The 22,241-nt window shown below is 31.5% G+C and overlaps 3 protein-coding genes across 3 annotated transcripts in view; 1 reads left to right on the top strand and 2 right to left on the bottom strand.

Annotated features, from left to right (window-relative positions):
- The window catches only part of LOC119836270, an 8,884-nt gene extending 4,793 nt beyond the window's left edge, over positions 1-4,091 (top strand). The window contains exons 2-6 of the mRNA XM_038361557.1: positions 182-302; positions 1,308-1,514; positions 1,926-2,162; positions 2,594-2,880; positions 3,059-4,091. Of these exons, the coding sequence (XP_038217485.1) occupies positions 182-302; positions 1,308-1,514; positions 1,926-2,162; positions 2,594-2,880; positions 3,059-3,453 (1,247 nt within the window). The 3' untranslated portion in view covers positions 3,454-4,091. The remainder of the gene's footprint in view (positions 1-181; positions 303-1,307; positions 1,515-1,925; positions 2,163-2,593; positions 2,881-3,058) is intronic.
- Positions 4,092-4,446: 355 nt separating this feature from the next.
- Positions 4,447-8,285, bottom strand: LOC119836299 (splicing factor ESS-2 homolog). The gene is made up of 8 exons (XM_038361590.1): positions 8,003-8,285; positions 7,597-7,750; positions 7,278-7,409; positions 6,720-6,913; positions 6,443-6,616; positions 5,834-6,027; positions 5,211-5,339; positions 4,447-4,873 (listed from the first exon to the last, which is right to left on the bottom strand). The coding sequence occupies exons 1-8, from the start codon at positions 8,156-8,158 to the stop codon at positions 4,582-4,584; spliced, it is 1,425 nt and encodes a 474-aa protein (XP_038217518.1). The 5' UTR covers positions 8,159-8,285; the 3' UTR covers positions 4,447-4,581.
- Positions 8,286-9,686: 1,401 nt separating this feature from the next.
- LOC119836246 (elongation of very long chain fatty acids protein-like) lies at positions 9,687-21,533 on the bottom strand. Its single transcript, XM_038361522.1, has 7 exons — positions 21,373-21,533; positions 13,948-14,024; positions 12,276-12,466; positions 11,450-11,590; positions 11,040-11,145; positions 10,203-10,336; positions 9,687-9,917 (listed from the first exon to the last, which is right to left on the bottom strand). The coding sequence occupies exons 2-7, from the start codon at positions 14,006-14,008 to the stop codon at positions 9,750-9,752; spliced, it is 801 nt and encodes a 266-aa protein (XP_038217450.1). The 5' UTR covers positions 14,009-14,024; positions 21,373-21,533; the 3' UTR covers positions 9,687-9,749.
- Between the last annotated feature and the right edge of the window lie 708 nt (positions 21,534-22,241).

Below are 22,241 nucleotides of genomic sequence, written 5' to 3'. Positions count from 1 at the left end.
GCCCGTTTCTTTTCCTTTTCCTGACCCTTCTTTCTATGGGCGGTGGTGATCGCTTACCATCAGGCGAACCACAAGCTCAGTTGCGCGCTATGACATAAAAAAACCATACAATATACATAGCATATAACCGCATTTCCTCTTTATTCATATAAATAACATTTTCTTGGACATTAACTTTCAGTGGAAAAATTCATCGATGGGCTGTTTACAAAAGAGGCCACCGAGCAGCCCTCAGACACACAGAAACCTGAGGAACTGGAGATGACATTACCAGAATGGTACGACGAAAAAAAGTTTAATCAGTAAGTTTCTCAACCCTTACTAATATTATAGATGCGGAAGTGAGTTTGTCTTTCCTATTATGGCACTGTGTATACATGCTATACGAGTATACTATCATATCTGAAATGTGAAAGCGTGTTGGTATATTTGTTTGTTCGTTTTTATTTCACCTCGGAATTATGAAGCCATTTTATGATATGATTTTTGTGTCTGGAGATAGTAAGGAGACTAAAGAGTGATGAAGCGTATACTGTACTTTATACCGCGCGGCGGTGTAACATCATGTTTACGCGGGGTTTTCCTTTGACTAGTTCAAGGTTATCATTAAAGCTTCAATATGACTTAAATTTAAAAGAGAATTTATTATTTTCTCAAAATTAAGACAAACCATAATCCACCGTTAGCATGTAGCTACTGTATATCTTAGACTACCTACCGTCTACCGACAACTGTTAAAACCCCATTTTCGTTATTAAAGACATTTCCCATGGCTTGAACTAGTGGTAAATAATAAACGCCTTTGTTAAAACGCGATTGTCACAAGCGAGTCAGTTAAAACGGTTACAACTGAGGTTTTTTTTAGTTGGTTATACTATACTGGTTTCCGGTTTCCTAAAGTGAATTCTGGCACTCGCTAGCCGCTACCTCAGCACACTCGCTTCGCTCGCTTGGTAGCGCGGAGTTTCAAAGTTCAACATTCACGTTTTCTAACACTTTATCCCTACTAAAAACTGTATATTCGTGTAGACATATAAATATATATAATATTGATTATTATGAATAAAAACAATACTGATCAAATTATTTATTTTAAATACGATTTATCGCAGTATAAACTATCTCCGAAATCTTGTATTTGTACAAGAAATTTACTGTAATAATAATTCGTCTCGTTGGTGTACCTATTTCATACCGCGTTTCACTTACAACGCCATTCCATCTGCCTACCATTAGCATGTAATAATCTTACAACCATCGGGTGGAAATAGAATGGAAAATTAATTCATTTGTAATTTTTTTTCTAGAGCACGCCGTTTCTACTGGGACCATTGCTTTCAATTCAACTCCTCTATGCTACTTGGACTAGTCATGGTATTTGCCGTGCCTTCTATACTAAAGGTACTCGTTAGTACACGAAGGTCGAATTCACCGTTCACAGCGTATAGAAGATATCTCTCTACAGTGCTTCATACATTGTCCTGGTTTGAGAATGACTTGAAACCAGGAAGCATGTGAGTATAAAATTAATAATAATAAACAATACAATAATTTTAAATGTACACTGATTTGAGTTGAAATTTACAATGAATAAACGTTAGATATACATATTAGCATAGGAGGGGTAGCTCAGTGGTAAAGAATTTGGATTTAAAATCGATAAGACTGGGGATTGAGATGATGATTGATTGATTGATAAAATATATAAATTACGTGTCACATTGTTGGTCCGCGATGGACTCCTAAACTACTCAACCGAATCTACTACTTAATCAAATTTTCACACCACGTGCAGTTTGATCCAACTTAAAAGATTATATTCTTTTAATTAGGTTAAATGACTATCCGGGCGTGCAGCTAGGTATTATTATAAATTATTGGTTAAACTGTCACGTTCATCAATTTAATAAATAAATATATTTCAGATCCTGGAAATCCCTGCGGACAGTACGTATCCGACATATTAAAGCGGGGTTAGGAGCAAAATCTAAAGGTCTGGGAACCGTCTCGCAAAGAGACTTGGCCCTTACACAATTCGGTTTCATCGGTCTTTCCATTTTGAAGCCTGATAAATTTGGAATAAGACAATTAGAGGCTGGTGATTGGGAAGCGTTCAACCATTTTTGGAGAACTGTCGGTCATCTTATTGGCCTGGAAGATAAGTAAGTAAATTGCTGTATTCACCAAAGATATTAGGTTAAATTTATAAAAGTAATGTACTTATACTTAGCTATATCAGTAATATCTTCACTAAAACTAAAATTGATAAAAACAATACCGACACGATTTTTTTTATAAAGCATTTTAATGCTATGTAACTAAAAATTAAATACACCTATATTAAAAACCAAAACATCATTTGTGTACTTTTTTATTGATTTTTGAAAAAAAAAACGCTGAACCAATCATCTGCGGAATAATATACATTATTTTCTTATTGTAGACAGCAAAAATAAATCTTGTGTACATATAAAAGCCATAATAAAAAAATTATGCCTCCCTCCCTCAGCCCTTAAAAAAATATTTTTCAAAATTGAATTTTATCGACTATAGTATTGAACAAAAATAATAACGAAATATTCTTTACATTCAGATACAACATTTGCCGGCCAACATTCGAGGAAACTCGACAAGTGTGCCAGATCTTGCTCGAACGCGTGTTCACCCCTTGTATGGAGAATGTTCCAGAATATTTCGAACATATGGCCAGGGTAATGTTGGACGGCATGTGGTGTGTCAATCCTACGATAGATGTGGACGGTTTGCTCTACTGGGCAAAGTATATAGCGGATGTACCAGGCTACATTTACAACGAAAGTGACAGAAATAACTTCCAAAATCGCCTAAGAACACTTCTAAAGGGCAAACCTGAAGACACAGGTAATTACATTAAGCAACATTTAATATTTACTTCATAGCATCCATAGCTTTTACAAACATATAAGTCAGATTCATAAGTGCATACGACATGTTTAATCAATCTGTTCATTGTTACAAATATTAACTAATTAGTCTAAATTTAACCTTGACAAATATTCATCTCAAATATATTTTTCAGGCGTGGAAGTCAATGCATTACTACCAGAGCCACTCGTCGAAGGGACCTGCCACTCGAAACGCCTCCTCTACCTACATGACTACGACAAAGTTGAGTCTGTACCAGAGTACAAGAGCTTGACTTTAACGGCAAAACGTAAAATGGCGATCAATTCAATCATAGGATGCATCTATACCACGTATCTAGGACGATTGTATTTTAACTTGAACTTCAGGTTCAGTGTTCTTCTTATGAGGTACTTCCCGTACTTAGCCTTCTTTAGATTCGGTTACTTCGCATCTTTTGTTAATATGTTTGAAGAAGATCCCGTAGATAACACAAAATTGAAGCCCAATAGCGAATATTGGAAACCAAAGCCTCCAGTACCATGGTACAGGGAAATTTTACCTTTCTAATTATCTATTGAAAACTAAGAGAAAACTATTGATATAATATTTCGTAATTACTATTCCACGTAGGTTGTTAATCTTATTCAAAGAGATATGCAATACAGTAAGAGTAAACGTTACCTTTTGGAGATTATGAAGACTAATATTTATATGTATCTATGTTAGTTAACTCTTATTTTTGGGACGACCGAGATTATAAATTTAACTTAGACTAAGCAGTAATTATGGGACCAATTTATATCTTTGAAATAATACTTTTGTATTCAACGACAATAATGTTTCCTTTATTGATAGACAAATATGTAAATACGCATTATTTTGTTATAATTGAAGTTGTTATTTATTTATTTTTTGATATTTATATTCATTTCAAATGAAACAATGTAGTAAATGCTTAATTATTATAAAAGTTGTAAGCTTTATGTTGCATGATGTATTTTAGACGGAGTCCATCCCTCTTTAATGTCATAAGTTAAAGAAGGATAACAACTTTTTATAGATAGTGTGGGTTTTTCTTTTATTACCATTAAATATGAATAATATAAGCTTTAAGAAGGCATTAGGCATGAGACATCAATAAATTAACTCTGAGTGTTATAGTCCGTATTCCGTAGGAAAAATTTGCCTATATGTTACTCCAGTCGTCCAGCTGTCTACGTGCCAAATTTCATTGTAATCGGTTCAGTAGATTTTGCGTGAAAGAGTAACATACACACACACATCCTTACAAACTTTCGCATTTCTAATATTTATTATTTATATTATTTGAGGGTATACAAGATTTTAATGTTATATAACTTAATAGGTAAAAGTAATAAGCAGTTATGTATTCAAAAAATACAAAAAGCATTAAATAAAACATGTTGCGTAGCGCAATTATTGTGCATAAATGAAATAATTAAATATTTCCGTTTAATAAATAATAATTAACAGACTATGCCATTAAAATGACTATAAAAGATATTTTTCTAACAAGTTTGTTAAAGAAATAAAATTATGAAACAATATAATATCTTTTATTAGCATATAAATAGCTCGTATGCCGCTTACCTAACAATTTTTTTTAAATAAAAATCTGTTTAAACTCATCATTACATTTAATCATAGACATTGAAGTAAATTAATTTTAAATTATTAAACGAAAAAGTCTTGAGCTTTTAATCGTGTTCTTTTCGCTACATTAATTTGTAAAAGATTATCTGTTAAATTATTATCTGTACTTGTAGCAGTATCTGTGGTAGATGAAGTTTTATTAGTGTTAGGTGTGGCCACCAATTGTCTTCTAGGTGTTGGTGTTTTGGGTAATGTATGTGTGATACCCATATCATTTGGAGTGAGTTTTAAATGAGGTGATAATAAATGTTTTGCCGCCAATTTCCTTGCCGCTGGTGACATGCTAGCTAGCCGCTCCGTGTTCGTTCTGAAACTATTAGAAACTTAAATTAGTGTTTTACATACAACATATGTTTCTTCATCTGTTAAGATGACAGTTTTAGTTTTACGGTAACAATCCAAATGGACGCTTGAAACAAGTAAGTATACTAATGTGTATCCAAGGTGAAGTGGGAGTAAACTCAACATGAAAATAACAGCAACTGCAATATAATATGATTGGTTAACTGACGCAGGTATATCAATGCAAAGGCACAGTGTGTCGGTGTTGTTAGTGTAGTGTGTATTATCTTAACGGGGTGGGAAGTGTTAACAAAGGCACAATGTGTCTGTATAGTTAGTGTAGGAGTAGTTAGTGTGGCTTGTATTACCTCTGCGGCGTGGGCGTGCGGCGCGGCGTGGTGGGGCGGCGGCGGCGCGCCACGCGCTCGGCGAGCTGCATGGCGAGCCGCTCGCGCGCGCCCCCCTCTAGGATGCGGTACGCGGCGCCCGCGCCCACACTGCGGGGACAGGCACAAGGTGCGTTTGCTTGTTTATATGTTTGTGTTCTTTTTTTTTTATCACCTTATTACCAATGGAAGATCCACTGTTTTAATAGACCCTGATACATGACGCTATATTATATGCGTATTTTTGTTTATTTCTTATCAATCGACTACAAAAAAGAGGTTCTCAATATGACTGTTTTTTTTTTTATTTTTGTTTCCTCAAAACATTTTACTAGATGAACCGATTTTGGTTATTCTATTTATGTTAAGAGCTGTTTAACCTTTGCCTAGTTCTGACAATCACCCCTCTCTATAAACATGTTATTGTTAGCCTGTGCATATAATATATAAGAATTATTTCACACTACTCTATACTCTTATTGCAAAGTGCATAATTTTAGTTATAAGTAGAATTTATTTTCATTCAAATAATTGTAAAGTGTAAAAACAATAATATATATTCAAATAATGTCTCGTTTCAATATTTAACTTAAAGCAGTACTCACGCTGGCAGCGGAGTATCACCACCGTCTAATCTAAAAGGTGTACCCTCGATCTCTCCCCAGGTCATCAAAGGCGACTCGTCGGGCCCGTCTCCGGGTCTAGGGGAGGGTGTGGCCACAAAATCGTACTGGCCGGTAGTTTTCTCCCCCGATATGCTAACTCCATCTACTCCTATTTTGCCCTTGTCGTGAGCGTCCTGAAGATAATGTGTTTTTTTTTATATATATAAGGATAATAATTTAATTAAATAAACAAATTTTCATTCGTACATATTTATTCGTCTTATTTAAAATAAAACGAATTAAAAGGTTTCAATTAAAATTAGTATACACTTTTCGAATAATTGAGCTATTCACACACAATAATAATACTATACAATACAAATTATGAACTGAAACATTATTTACGATTGATTTAACACACTGAAGCTAGTGTCCGCCCCGACCTCTCTCGTCGTACATATGAATTAGGAAGAGTGTACCCTGTCTCTATACCAAATTTCATCAAAATCCGTTCAGTAGTTGCAGTGCGATTGACGGACAAACATACAAATAAAAAAACTTTCACATTTATAATATTAGTGTGAAGTGTGATGAGTATAATTGACTTACTTGTGATCTCGCAATAGCAGTTATAGTTTCCTTATTTTTAGCATAATCAAATGGTTGAACTTGCAATCGTGTGTTGTGGTGCTGTAGCTCGGGCTTCGCACTCGGAGTCTGCGACTTCGCCCCATCGGGCACATACATAATGTAATTTTTCGCTCGATACCGCCACGTATCCAACTACAATAATATTTTTATGTTCACTCTCTCTTTCAATATCGATATAAAAGAAACAAATTAATATTATGCACACAAACAACACTTTTTTTATTTAATAACCTACCTCATGTGGTCTCTCAGTCTGATCAGCCTGTTGTTCTATAGATGGTAAAGCAAGTGCAGCATCAGCAATTGCAGCCGAAGATACTTCAGATTCAAATTGAGACGCAATCTTGGCGGCTTTCTTTCTGTTTTCTAGAGCTATCACTCGGTCATAGCTTGCATTGTCCTCACTTGTGTGATGTGCAAGAAAAGAATCTGAAATTTTATCACTTAATAGTACAAAACAATATTGCTTTCCCCGGTCTGTATGCCTAGAGTGATTCAAGTGGTTTATATGACATATAACATCAAAGGAAAATAAGGGGGGGAAAGGGGTTTTACTCCGTGTGGGTAGGCACGGGCAAAAGATAGAAGATAATATAACATTATTATGAGAAATATGGAAAATGAATCTATAATACTGAATTTAACAAAATAAATCCTGCAGTTGTAGTAAAAACAATGTTTATAATGATTGTGATACTGTGATGGAAATACTAATGGCAAGTCTTTTACCGTTATATTAGGTACAGCAATTAATTATTAGGACAAAAATCTACACTTATCAAAAAGTAATCACCTAAACTATGATTATCTGTTATGTCCTTGCATGTGTCGTTTGTTAAGTTAATATTCGAAAGTCTCAAATCTCCATCGGAAGGTGAAGGAGGTCGATCCACACCAGGTGTATCAAATGTGGCTGGAGAATTATCTGAAATATTTACAATTATTTAATTATTCCTATTTATAACACATTTTTTTACTAAGGTTATAAGTAATAAGGTGAGCACTAAACATATTCTATAATAGGAAATAATATTTCTCCTCATAACAGTCAAAGTTAAGCAGGTCAGTTGTACATTGCATATTCTTCCTTTGTATGAATTTGACATACTTACAAGGTTCGGTAGGTGGTCTAGAACCACTGTACTTTCGTGCAATCTGTCTAAGCCGAGCATAATCTTTATTTTCAGTTGCTTCCAAAAAGTCGTTTTGGGCCTTGAGTTTTTCCAAATCAGGAAAGAAATCTCTTTGTATTATTTTTGATATACCCTGCAAAAAAATTACATACAATTTATCAAAATACGTTTGATTTACAATCTATTTTATATAATATGTACTATGTGATGTGATTTCATAGTATCGCAATGAATAAGGGGTATATCCAGGTATGATAGTGTATATAATTCTATGTATATGTTAAATGTCTTCAAATGCAAACACTCGATTCTCATACGATATGTCTTTCTTCATGATTAGCAAAACTATAAAGATATTTATGATTACATTAAAACACTCACGAACCTCCACATAATCTTCCTCATCTAGAACTTGAGTTTTTTTAATAAATTTCTTTTTAGGCACTTTAGGGACTTTAAACACAGAGCTTTCACTCTTCAATATATGCATGTTTTTTAACGCGGCTTCCCCTGGTCTAGACGGCGATGGACTCTCACTCATTTTGTTAATAACATTCCCTGTATCGCTATAAAATAATTAAAGTTTAATAAAGCATAAACATACAATATGTTTTTGCTCATTAATTGACATTTGACAATGAATAATGCCATTTTGACCACCTATATCAATATACAAATGTCAATGTCAATCTTTTTTTTTTAATCTGGTTAACACATTAACGGAACATTGCCAGAATCCAAAATATGTTATGGGTTATACGTATACGCATATTATACTGCTCTTAATTTGGCTGTCATCATCATCACATCATTAAATTTAAGAAAGTGTAATTTGTATTAAGCAAGTTAGCATCGTAAATTCACTTTTTAGGATGGTTTCTGTCTCACTAGATCCTTTAGAAGCCTCACTAGGGACGCTCAAAAAGGTGTAATCGTATTTTGGTGAAACTAAACTTTTTTATATTATATTGGCCTGCTATAAATGGCCCAACATATTCTGATTTTATTTAGATTTTTTTTTTTTGTGAACGCTTCATTTTAGGTGTTTTAGTTTAATACATATGCGATGTCATAAAGAATAGCAGACTAGCACCTGAATGAGTTAAATAATGGTTTATTATGTTTTGACTGACTCTTACATAAAATTGAAGGGGTATCAGCTAAAATGTCTTTTAAAATGCTTTGACTTCACGTAATAAAAAAAAAGCAGAAAAATGTATGACATGCTTTAGGATATCATGCAAAGGCGCTAGTCTCCTTTATTTTTTAACCATTATATTGTTATATTATATGTGGTATAGGTATTCATCGATATTCACATTATTAGTTACTATTATGGCGGTCACTCACAAATTCGTACGAATACGCAAACCCCCAAGTGTACTACGGCGAACGGTGCTTTTTTTATTTTTTCAGACATGAACCCAAATAATTATATTATGTATTCAAGATAGATCGTTAAGAATTCCATAATAGAATGTATAAATAGCTAGCTCTGCCCGTGACTTTCTTCGCCTGTGCGTATATCGAACCTCAAATGTTTCTTGGAAATAAACAAAAACCTATTGTTTTTTACACGAGTATTACCAATAGGAGCTCGTATCATGATGAGATGGCATTACCGGAGTTTTATTTCTAAATATTTTTCAGCAGATGCTTTGAGCTCCTTAATCAGCGAAATATTACAATGTGTACATGGATGAGTATTATACTGCTCAAGGTAGGTATATCTTAAGCATTTCAATAAACAAAACGTGGGACATACGTATCTTTAACCATATTTTGTTTGTAGGTATCTGGCTAGTGTATTAAAGTTTTAATAATTGAAGTATAAGGATAAGTTGTATACTTTGTTCTGTTAAATGCAATAATTTTTTTTTCTACTATTCTATTCCTATTTTTGTTAATTTCTGTCTAAGTATAAAAAGCAATAAAAACATATTAATATCTTTTTTGGATTTTTTGAAGATAAAGAAAGGATGCCAAACGATAGCAAAATTTTATGCCACATTAAACATCAGATGTTGTTTTACACCCAGTGAAGTGGTAAAAGAAAATAAGACAAAAACCAAAGTATAATAAATATATTTAAACTATAACTACTTTACAATATTATCCTAATTAGACTACATCTACTCCTTTTTCTTCTTAAGGATGTATTCCTTAACGTAGAAATCAGAAAATAGGATAAGTATGAAAATGTTGTGCGGTAAGAATACATAAGCAACCCATTTGGGGTATCCGCAAGATGGCTCGAATATTATATGTCCGAAGTGCAGAATCAGTAGCAGGAACTGCAACTGAAAAAAAAGAAAAAGCCCGTAAAGTAAAATGTACATAAACCACAATAATATACTTAATACTATACTTTATAAACATATAATGCACCTTTTTTGTTGACCCAATACCGTTTAAATAAGTTAAAAGTGTAAAGATTTATTTGTTAAGCAATTAAAACTACTATTATGGAAGTCTGTTTCAGTAGCAAGCTTTACATTTCATTATTTTATTTAAAGCCGTTTTCAACGTGCGATAAGTAGATGGTATATCTTAGTCTATACTCGATAGATAATATGTAAACTTACTATTTGCAGTTGTGTGATGTATTTCTTCCACCATCCCTGTACCCACTGCGGCCTTAATATAGAAATTAAGTAATACGAATACATAACCGCATGTACCGCGGAGTTGATGAAGCCCAGCATTATACCGTGTCCACCTTAAAATCAGTAGAATCAGTATAAAAAAAATACATTTAGAAATTGTCTAGGTCCTAAAAGTTCAAATGTCGAAGGCAAGGCATAAATAGTTATCTGAGAAATATACGAACAACTATACTTGGATGCGTTCTCAAAACAGATAGGGGAACCTATAGATGATTTTTTTACAGAAAAGAAATAAAGAGTCGAGCCCGCAACAGGACGAACTGTTTTTTTTATGTTACAGTCGGCAATGGAGCTGGTGGGACGCCTGACGGTAAGCGCTACCACCGCCCATAAACACTTGGAGAGGCATAAGGTCCATTGCAGACCTTACGCCTCTACAAATGGACTGCCGACTTTTTGGGAAGGGATTAAGAAAAGATTGGCGATAGGAATAAAGGAAAGGACTGGGAAGGGTAAGGAAAAGGATATGGGCCTCCGGCTCCCCCACTCACCGAACGAAACACAGCAGAATGCTATTTCACGCCGGTCTTCTGTGGGGGTGTGGTACTTCCCCGGTGCGAGCTGGCCCAATTCGTGCCGAAGCGTGCTCGACTACCACATACAGAGTGTTGTCTGTGACTGTTGGTCCGGTGGTGATCGTTTACCATCATGCGGACCATAAGCTAGGTGGCCCGATTTTACATACAACAAGCAGGTACTTTTAGATATAGAGCTTCAGTGAAATAAGTAATTATTGCAACATTATTAAAAACGTACCTGGCACATATTTCGTGCCGATGAATCCAAGGAGGCACATGCCCAAATGATGGTAAACATGTAAGAAGGACACGTGAGAGAATTTCTTACGTAGTATGAAAAATACCTGAAAAATTATATTGAGATTACATCATCTTATTTAGTTTTGTTAGAACAAAAATATTTTTACCTTGTTTATTGACAATTTGACATTGTTACAAAAGGACAAAGGAATGTTCAAGGAGCACTAAACTCTGGATATAACCCTCTATTTAATTATACATAGGTATCCTTCAGTATTTATATTTAACTACAAGATGTTTTAAAAATAATTGTTGTTATAATAATCAAATAAATAATACGATATATTTCTATTTTTTGTTTTTACGAATAGTATCGATATTTAACAACATGAAATACTAATTACTCACAGTGTCTAGTAAATCGACGATCTTGATAAAATAATAGAGCCACACACGTTCAATTATAAGCCTTTCCACCTCGTTGTCGTCGTAATTAATCTTTTGGCACCAAACACTATAATAGCCCGGCAAGTATAACCAGGTGATACACTGCAATATAATATGATAATTATTATTCAAATTGTTTTTTTATTAGACATATTCAAATGGATACGATTTATATTAGATTTAGAACATATAGAATCTGCTAGATTATTCCGCTCAACCGGACACACAAGTAAGCCTCTAAAAAGATATGTTAATAAAACGTTAATAATAATATGTTTTTAATTATAAACTAGATCTAGTATCCGGAAATGTTTATGTCACTTAAAATTTATTTGATTATGCCTATTTTTGCTTGAAAAAAACAACGATAAAAACGCTGCTATGTAATTAACTCATCCCGGTTTCGCCCACGTCGTACTCGATGTTAATGCCTTACTTGATAAATGGACGGATATAATGAATTTTCACTTAAATTTCAAACATACAAACTCTTCAGTTATATTATTAGTATGAGTCTATATATCCAGCCATCTACCACACTCTCACAGTAACAAAGGATATACGAGAAAAATACATAGAGGTTCATTTTTTTTTTTTTGATGTCATGACAAAGCGTTTATGGAAGTTGACTTCATTAATCCTCGCAAACAATGATCAAATAAAGGGTGTATTTGTGTTTGAATCAAATTATATTAATCTTTAACATGACTTACTACTTATATTTCATCGATAGTATCAAAATTAAATTCGATCGGAAGAATTTTTTTAATGACACAGTATCGCTTACCTGAAATGTCATATGTGCACATAAAGCTATCTGCATTAGATTGTAGGCAACGATGACCCATTTCAAGTTATATGGTTGCCTGTTGGCCATATATGCTGGTCCCCATACTTTAACAAACCGGTGGTACAAGAACATTATTGTCATAATCGGTACGGGATTAGCAACCAACCAAAATTTATTTGTTCGAGGATCTGAAAAAGATAACAATTTGATTTCAAATACAAAAGCTGTGCCCGCGATTATGTGCGCGCGGAATAGTGGTTTTGGCTATCATATTAATTATTTAGCTCTAATATTATGTCTCTTGTCGCAAAAATACGAAACATTTATATAAACCTAACCTATTTCATCCAAACTTTCAAGCCCTATTGTTATTTTACCACCGAGAGTTTCATTTTTATTTAAATTCAACACTGCCGCACAACTCTTCGTCTCCTTCTTTTTAAACCTCATGTATATATTAAAATTGGTTTATTTGCATGTTCTATAAATCTCTATACCAAATTTTATATAAGGACGACTTAGGATTTCGTATTGCCTAATATTTTATTATAATGATATCTGTGTTATTCCTTATTCCGATTGGCGACATAATTTTATGAATATTGAACAGTACAAGAAGTTTAAACATGGAATTGATAGTTTTAAAAACACTTCTGTTAAATAATCCTACTGAATATTTTATAATAATAAAGTTATTATTAAAAAGTATGTAGGTAACAGTAATTTATAGCTTATTCATGTAATTTATTAGTCATTTATCTATAGCAGATTAATAATGTTTTTCTTCTACGCGACTCCAGGGTAAAAACTTAATTAAAATATTCATATCATATAAATTTAAATAATAATTACACGAATTTTTAATGCTCTTGGTATATATAATACAACTTTAAAATGGAAGATTTTAATTTTATACATTTTATTTTCTTACCAACGTCATATCTTAAATGTGTAAGTATATGACCTCATCTAAAATATGTCAATTCTACCCTCCAATAGATATAGCATATCTATGTATATTCCCAAAAATCACTAGTTTTTTTATAAAAAAATTGTGGCTGACCACAGATAAGAAAAATACCGCTTTTATCAGCAAGTTTTGTTATCAAACAGCCATTGTATTTTACCCGCATAAATGAATAAGTATTTATTATGTCAAGTTATGGTTGTTTTCAGTTTTGTTACCAAGTCAATGTGTAATCTTTTAAAATTATATATATTATATATATATATATATATATATATAATGAGTTAATTACATTACACGCTGTGGATATGCTAGAACTATTGTTTATAATGACAGCAAGCAACTGAACTAATGGTTTGCCTGATGGCAAGCGATCATCACCGCTCGTGAACATTCGCAAAGCTAGTGCCGAATGCATAGCCCACTTTCAAGGGAAATCGCAGCATGTTAATGTGGGGTTGTAGTACCTATCCCGGTGCGAGCTGGCCCAACTCGAAGAGTTTTCGACTCCCACATTACAAATTAGCACTTTGATTCCATAAAAATTAACATATAACCATCGAGTACTACTTATATAGTGCGAACAGATAGTCTAGAAATTAATTCACATTGAATATTTAGTCTGTGACTTGCGTTCGTATTATTTACCATAGTAATGGATTTTGTAAATATTAATGTGCAGTTGATTGAACTATCATTTACCTGCGAGTTCATCGTTCACATACGTGTAGTATTTCGTAACATTGTTGAATAGAGTCCCCATGGTCGTTCTATCACGTCTGTAACAAAACAATAAGTTTTATTATCAACAAAAAGCCTAATGAGTAAAGCGATGTCTCCTTCAAAATGTATGTATTAATTATTAATGGAAACCAGGAATACATGTGACAGAGTAAATTTCTATTGAGAGCAGGCATGGAAGAATGCGTCTTAAGTTGTATGCACTAGATACCTATATCTAAAATGTTTATCTTGATATGACCCGTGTAAACTTTCCAAAATACCAGGAAAAGACAGATACCTGCCGATAATGAGGTACATACCAACTGGAAATAAAAAATAAAAAATAAATATTAAAGGACCCAGTGTCAGAGTGACACTGGGTCACACTGCACACTGATAGTGTACACTGGTACACCAGTCGCAATTGACTTTTATGGCCTTGAGTGATGATTATGTAATCGAAAAAATATAATGTAATTAGAAACTAAAGTCATAATATCAAAGGTTAAAATGAAATAAGATTCATTAATTATGACCATCTATAAAAACAAAATGACATGGACCTATAACCTATGTGCACATGACTATTGTAACAACAAAAAATTGAAACGTGCAAACAATGAGTGTAATCCAGAACCTCCGATATAACCAGTTTCATTAATAAGAATGCATAGAAATTTTACAATTGCCTTTGATCCAACGGATATTATCACATTCCGGCAAAATTTGAACGATATTACTTTACCTACATTCATAACATGCCCTTGTGTATTGGAAATCTTTGTTTTTCATGCGATGTGTATATTAAAATACAAGCAAATAGGTATTAAGTGTTTAATTATTTATATTTAATTTATTTTACACACAGAGTCATCCTTGAAAGTATTATTATACATAGCTTGTAGGCATAAATTAAACTCGTACACTTATTATATATTAATGGCTTGTATGAGTGATATTTGAAACATAATATAACTATTAACTAGCATCAATTGTTTTGTAAATTAAACTCTGGGCTTTAGTTATTAAATTTTTATTATATACTTTATATTTTGGGATTATTTATTTTATTCCAATGTAATTACCTCGCAAGTTATTTCGCACAGTCACAACAGTAGAAGGTATAACCATCGATGCTGTTTATGCCAAATGGATTACTTACCTCTTTTTATCATAATCGATTAAAAACTATTCTTATTTTAGCTATGATATAACGTAACTTATTCAAAAATATTTAAACCATGCGTTGTCGTTATTTGATTAATAATCGAATAATATGTTTAATTTAAAGAAAATTTCTTGTTTTTCCTATAGGAACGAATGACTGCAGTAATAACAAATGTTGTTGCGAAACGAACTACGTAAGTCACTAATTGAGCAAGTGCGAATCATTTGCTAACACACGACTTATTTGCTGACGGTTAGTGGCAAATAGAAGACAAAATAGCTACCTATACCGTTTGAAATTACTTATGTTTTAACTAGAAATAGATAGCCTAGCTTTAAAATTACTAACGAGTAATTGTAAGTATTTAAATATGTCGTAAGATAGACTTTAAAACATCCAGATTGCAAAACAATTCCTTTTTTTAAATATTCAGCTTAAGCCAAATTGATTTAGGGGGAATCCAGTTTGGGCGGGCTCCTTTTCCCGGGCCGTGGGTATGCATGAATATTCTCCACTTAAAAAAAAGGAGAAATCCATTAATTACGTGAGGCTTTAAAATTATGCATTTTATCTCAAACAGGTTAAAGTTGCTGGAAAACGGTTATAAATTGAGAATTTTTTTTTCCAAAATATGATTCTTTATTAAAATCTGGGTAAACCATACACAATTTTTTAAATGACATTATTTGCGTGAATCGTTAATACTTGACTTAATCAGCCATTAATCACTCTTAAATAAAATGTTTCTTTTATTTAAAGGATCAACTCGTTTACACTAATAACTCACATTTTAAAAAACCTCATTTAAGATTGGGACGTTTTCGGGAGTTGAATTACATGTCACGAAAGCTCACCAGAAGGGGGGGACGCCTATGTGCACATCCAGATTATAGACAATTTCATACCTATCACTTGTTGTTGCGTGAAATAGTAACAAATATTCATACATTCTTATTTCTTACAAACTACTTGGTATTAAATATAATGACTTTCGATACATACAAATTTTGGATAATTAATTACAACTATTTTATATTTAAAACATTTATACACATTTCCTGCTTAAGTAAACCGTAGATATATATTTTAAATAGATAACCTGTACAAATGATTAAAGTCATAAAATAATTATAATAAATTAGCCATGAATGAATTTTAATAATCATTATGAATTTACATAACAAATTTTAGCAAAACATGATCCTTTTATTCATATTAAAAGCACGAACATAAACACATAAATTGTAATTTTTTGTTAACATAACAAAAAACAATTAAGTATAACTATATTCAACAAATAGCTGCGCCGCGCAGTTTCATCCTTCGACGAACCCACAAGCATTAGCAAGTATTTGTGTAGCTCATGTCTTATTCTGATGTATAAGCTATATTATTGTAAAGTTTCATGAAATTCTGTTCTGTAGTTCTTACATGAAAGGCTAACAAACATCCATCCATTCATACTCACAAATTGGCATCCGTGATCCATTCATGTATCCTTTCTGTATTATATATATCGCCATAAGATTGTATTTATATTAATAGAAAATATATTGTGTTTAGGTTCAAATGGCTATATTGAAAATAGTCGAAACATTAATAAATAAAAAAAAATTATTTGCTTGCAATTGAAAATGCATTATTCTTATCTAGATCCAAGAATTTAGTTTTCCCAAACGTCCGTCAGGCTTTAACGGAAATGGCCATTACACAATTCAAAGGTTTTACATCGATATATTAATAATTTATAGAATAATAATGCGTCAAATTATATGCAAAATTATGTTACGTATCTGAATTTTTCGGCAGATCCCGATCTCGACATACATAATAGATTAAGTTTACTTAGTATCCATTGATAAATATTGTAATTTATGTGGAATGCTATATATAAACTAGATACTATAATAATTAATTAACAGTACTCACTGCTTTGACCATCGACTATCTAAGTTCTAAAACAACTTCATTATAGTTCCATCCAGAGTTGTAGGAAAATTAAATTAGGAATAGGTACATGAATACTTATAAAACACGAATCTTTAAAAAACTCCCATCTTACGCTAAAAAAAAACCGTTACGAACTGACATGTTTCAGTCATTTATTTGTGCAGGTTTCGAATTCTATTCATCTACTCAAATTTAATTTAAAAGTGGGAACTATTATATAGGTATACTTAAAAGGTATAGTTGTTGACGCCAACATATAATAAAATAGAAATCAGACCATTTCTGTACATAAAATATTTTTTAAATAGAGTAATTGCTGTGAAATATGGATGTTTCATAGGCCCCAAGACTAATTTTAATATTTATTTATATGTTTGAATGTTCGTCAATCACGTAAACACCACTGGGCAGATTTTGAAAAAAATATGTATGAATATTAAAACAAATTCAATAATGTATTAGGTGAATACATTATTCAATTTGTTTTAAGAGTTATAATTACAGGAGAATGCTACAAAATAACTTTAATTAATTTGTTTAACGCATATATGAATCCATTCATTTACGGGCAATATTTTTATATGAAGTGTCAACCAGGGCTCAGGAATTCTTAATTAAACAGTAATTGCAAAGAAAACACAAGTGGTTATGAAGGTTGGCAACCCTCGGTTGTAGCGCAAGGTTGTATCGTGAACTATGTCAACCAAAATATAACCAAGGATGCGTAAATTGGATTAAAAGTTCAAAGAAAATGAAGTACCTACAGAAAAACTCCTATAGTCCTATAAATACCACACTTATATTGCTATAATTTAACTCAATTTTGTTAAAGAATTCACTGATATTTTTAAATAATTTTGCATTTAACAACTCCAATAATAGCTATTTATTATATACAGAAGTAAATTTTATGTTAATAAATAAATTGTCTATAAAACACAAACGGCAACTGTAATTATTGAAGATGTATTATAACATTGTCATTTAACTCGAAAACATTATAGGTATACTTTACAAAATCAACGTCTTAGAATCAACAATAAATATATTCATTATAACCCAAATTATCCGTATGGACAGATGACATTGAAAAGAACTTTTTATTTATAGAATGCTAGTAATCCGCCCCGGCTTCACCCGTGGAACGTTTTTCTCGCCATTAGCACCTTCCTTACCCTACCTACAAAAACTCGAGTTTTACGCTTAGCAACACATTTATGTATATATAATTCGATTCATTTATGTATATATAATTGTAAATGATCGTTATATATTAAGATTTATAGAAAAACAAAAAAAAAAAACAATTACAAATTTAGTTAATGTTGTTGTATCATTCAGGACAGTGATGAATTGGTAAACATTACTTTTCAATGCAAATAATAATTGTTATCACAAGCTTCGAAAATATAACAAAATCATTAGCAATTGTGGTCCTGAAATAAAGGAAATTCAGATTCAGCAACGTTAATTATAATAAAATCAAGTCCTATAACAGGAACATAACATAACAATCAATATCTTTTAAATATAGTAACACTAATTAGGTTAACGGACAATTAAATAGTCTGGTAGATAAATAATAACAAACAGGGATGTTTTACACGACCAAATTATATATTATATGTTACTGTCAAAGCCCGAGCTACAGGAAATCCTAACATTTTCTCGAAAATCCGAAGACTTACCAACTCTAGAGTCTGAAAAGATCTGTAATCATCTCTCTATTCGATCTCTTACCTCGATTTGAAAAAGGATCACAGATCTTTTGCCCTAACCAATTTAAATAGGCAGAATTCAGTTCTGGCCACAGACACGGATAAGTTAATACCACAGATCATGTCCTGGTACTTACTGACTGCTGCTGCGGCTCGCTTGTTCGGCTCGTGCGTTTTATGGTCAGTCTAATCAGAATTAAAAGGCAATAAAAGCCATTAAAAGTCATAAAAATATCTAGATAAAATTGTAAAGATTTAAGGATTTACACTGACTGTTTCATAAAATAAATAATTAAAAAGTATTTAACGATTGTTTTAATACTAAAATCAACATTTATCAGCTTATTATATAATTAACAACATAAATACTAATGATTCCTAAATGTCGAAAGATTCAGTAATAAACGGGCTTTTACAGAAATATAATATGTATAAATTAAATATATTGCAAGCCAAAGTAAAGTTGATGAAACCCAAAGAACTAAGTTTCTAACCTACAATTTGTTATAACTGTTCCAGTGAAATAGTATCTGATCTTGTTCTAAGTCAGTTCGCACGCGATTTTCACTGCGACATAGAAACCGTGCCCCTTACAGAAAAAAAATAAAGTCCCTAGTACATACAAGTTTGAAGGTAATTTTAAATTATTTTATTTTCTTTGTGTATTAAACCTTGTCCTTAAACGATCCGACGATTTCTCGTCAAACAAGAAATAGAACAAATGTCGGTCAACGGTCTTTAGGCTATTTGAGGTTCTATTATTTTGGTCTATTGAAGACTGAGGAATTTATTTAAACTGTAAATTTGTTAACAAAACGTGGAATTAATAAAGTGTATTTAAACTTAGATGCTCAGGTTATAAAACTTATAATCGTATTGGAGACCTTTGAAGCAAAATCTAAATGATTTTAAACTTTTATTTATAACAAAAAAGTAAGTTAAAATTATGAAAGTTATTTCCAAAATGATTAAATAAAAAAAGAATACTTATTTCCATCGATAAGGACGATATCGATACGGATTAAAATGTAAAAAATTCGTTAAACACAAAGAATTTACCGTTTTTCCGATAGTACCAATATAACTCGTAGTTCTGATTGTAAAAAAACAAACAAGGTTTACCAACGCACAAAGAGATTACTTTTTTTACCTTAAATAATAATCATTTGCAGGTAATTCTTCTCAATACAGCATTTTATAAGAATTTAAATTATATAAATACTAAGTACATATGTCATTTTTGAACTTATATTTTTATTATTGAAAATATTCATTGTACTAACATGCAACAACAATTAACCTATTTTAAAAATAAAATATGAATTTTAAATTGTCTATAACGTTTTGTATAGAAATTGTTTGTAAGTAGTTTATGTACCTATAAGATAAAATTCTATCCAATTTGCGCGGTGAAAATCGTACCGTAACGGATATTCCATCTTTCCAATCTCTCCAATTATTGTGCGGGTTTCATTTTAAATAATAATAGAGTATCAAAGCTCTAGTCGGAGAATTTCTACGTATAGACTTATTTATATTCTTGACATATTTATGTAACCGCAGCTTGGAAAAATTCTATAAGATTATATTATTTATATTATATATGATTGTCGCGAAATTAAAATAATTTATGGCCAATAATTAGTGAAATGTTGTTTCACTAATTATTATTATATATTAAAAATATTAATTACGCAAGAAATTATGTTATTGTTATTAATATTTGCGTTTCAGAAGTAGATAAAAATTTGAACATTTTATTATAGGTAATATCTACGATTACGAGCAGTAACTAGAGCATCTTTATGCTTATGTGTTAAAGATTTATATTAATCGATTATGGAAGAGATTAAGTTCCGACCACATATTGTCATAAAATAATATAAACTTCATTTATTTATTGAGGTTATTCCTAGTAACTGAAATTGATTCTTTATAGAATTATTAGAGTCTTAAATTAGATTTGTGACTTTTGATGTTTTTTGTATTATCTAAAGATTGCCCCGATAGTCATTTAAAAATAATCTTTTTGTGTAAGTGCAACTACCATGACACAATTATTTAAGCAGTAAAAGTTTAACGAACGTATTTCGTAAAAGGTTCCGTTTCTCAACGTGGTGTAAAATTTAAAAAAGTATCTATTGTTTTGTCCTTAGTCTTAATTTTAATAAAAATTTAAATTTCAAGAAATTCTGATAATAAAATTTCAATTTCAATTACTAATTGAACACAAAAATTCATAATCAAATAGTAAACAAATATATATATACATCAATAGTTCACAACAGTAAAGCACCAAAAAAATTTAAGAAATATACGGTATATTAAAAAGATATAAAAAAACATTTTAGTAGCAACAATTAGAATAACATGATCCTTAAATAAAAATAAAAAATTTATGATTTATATTAAATAAAAGTTACTAAACTGATTCTTCATGTTTTTTTTCTTATTTATTACATTTATAGTCAATAAATAATATATTAAACTAACAAATTATAAAAAGAGATCAAGAAATGTGCCCGCCAAAAATACACAGATATTATTTAATATTTTTTCGATTATTACCTGCAACGCGTAGTGTGTAGTTCGAACCACGTAAACACTAAAGCACTGGTTTCACGTTTACACAGACGTACGAGTCGATTACGATTAACGTTGCATTGAGGAAGAGGAGCTACACCTGTAATGTCATTAAACCCGATTATTAGCAAAGTTACTTGTGAATCGTCCTTATGATAAAGTCCATGCCTCTATAAATGGACTATAAATGGTAGTTATTGGTTGAAATTTACAAATAATTTGTACGGTTTTGTTTATTTAACGCCCTTTCTCCCTATATTTCATGTTATAAAATATATGTTAAGTTAAAGCTGATACTAACTATCATATACGTAAAGGACCAAAAAATATTTAATTTTTTATACCAAGGTTCTATATGAAAAGAATGTACCTATGTAAAATTCCTTATTACAAACTTATTACATAAAAAATACTTTTTATCGCGAAAAAAGGGTAGAAGAGGTCGAAAGAGGGGATGAAAGTTTGTATAAAAGTCCGTTATTGTCAAACTGATTTTGATGAAACTTGGTAGAAGATGGAGCTTTAAACGTGGGAAAGAACAAACCATACCTTTAAATGCGAATGAAATACTTCTTAACATGTCGCGCGATATAAGCGAATTCTACGCGGGCGGAGCCGCGGGCGAAAAGCTAGTACATGATATATTTTTTATCATTTGAATGCATATATTTTTTACTAATCTTTCATGTACCTACATAAAAATATTCGAGTATATTGATGGATGAGAAATTTTGAAAGAATAGAAAAAATTTGATCACGAGGCAGGATCCTGCCTCGTGATCAAATTTTTTCTATTCTTTCAAAATTTCTCATTTATAAAGCATTTCAATGCTATAAAACTAAAAATTAAAAAA

The sequence above is a fragment of the Zerene cesonia genome, chromosome 23 (genome assembly GCF_012273895.1).
Source record: "Zerene cesonia ecotype Mississippi chromosome 23, Zerene_cesonia_1.1, whole genome shotgun sequence".
NCBI lineage: Eukaryota > Metazoa > Arthropoda > Insecta > Lepidoptera > Pieridae > Zerene > Zerene cesonia.
The sequence above is the reverse complement of the archived record's forward strand: the minus strand, read 5'-3'. Positions and strand labels throughout refer to the sequence as shown.

What these genes read in the sequence shown, in the direction of transcription:
- LOC119836246 (XM_038361522.1), bottom strand. Translation starts at nt 14,008, where the DNA reads ATGGGGACTCTATTCAACAATGTTACGAAATACTACACGTATGTGAAC. An exon ending in GTGCACATATGACATTTCAG is followed by an intron (nt 11,591 to 12,275) that starts GTAAGCGATACT and finishes ATTATATTGCAG; the next exon opens with TGTATCACCTGGTTATACTT. An exon ending in ACATCACACAACTGCAAATA is followed by an intron (nt 9,918 to 10,202) that starts GTAAGTTTACAT and finishes CTTTTTTTTCAG; the next exon opens with TTGCAGTTCCTGCTACTGAT.
- LOC119836299 (XM_038361590.1), bottom strand. Translation starts at nt 8,158, where the DNA reads ATGAGTGAGAGTCCATCGCCGTCTAGACCAGGGGAAGCCGCGTTAAAA. An exon ending in ATGAGGAAGATTATGTGGAG is followed by an intron (nt 7,751 to 8,002) that starts GTTCGTGAGTGT and finishes ATTTTTTTGCAG; the next exon opens with GGTATATCAAAAATAATACA. An exon ending in CTGCTATTGCGAGATCACAA is followed by an intron (nt 6,028 to 6,442) that starts GTAAGTCAATTA and finishes CATTATCTTCAG; the next exon opens with GACGCTCACGACAAGGGCAA.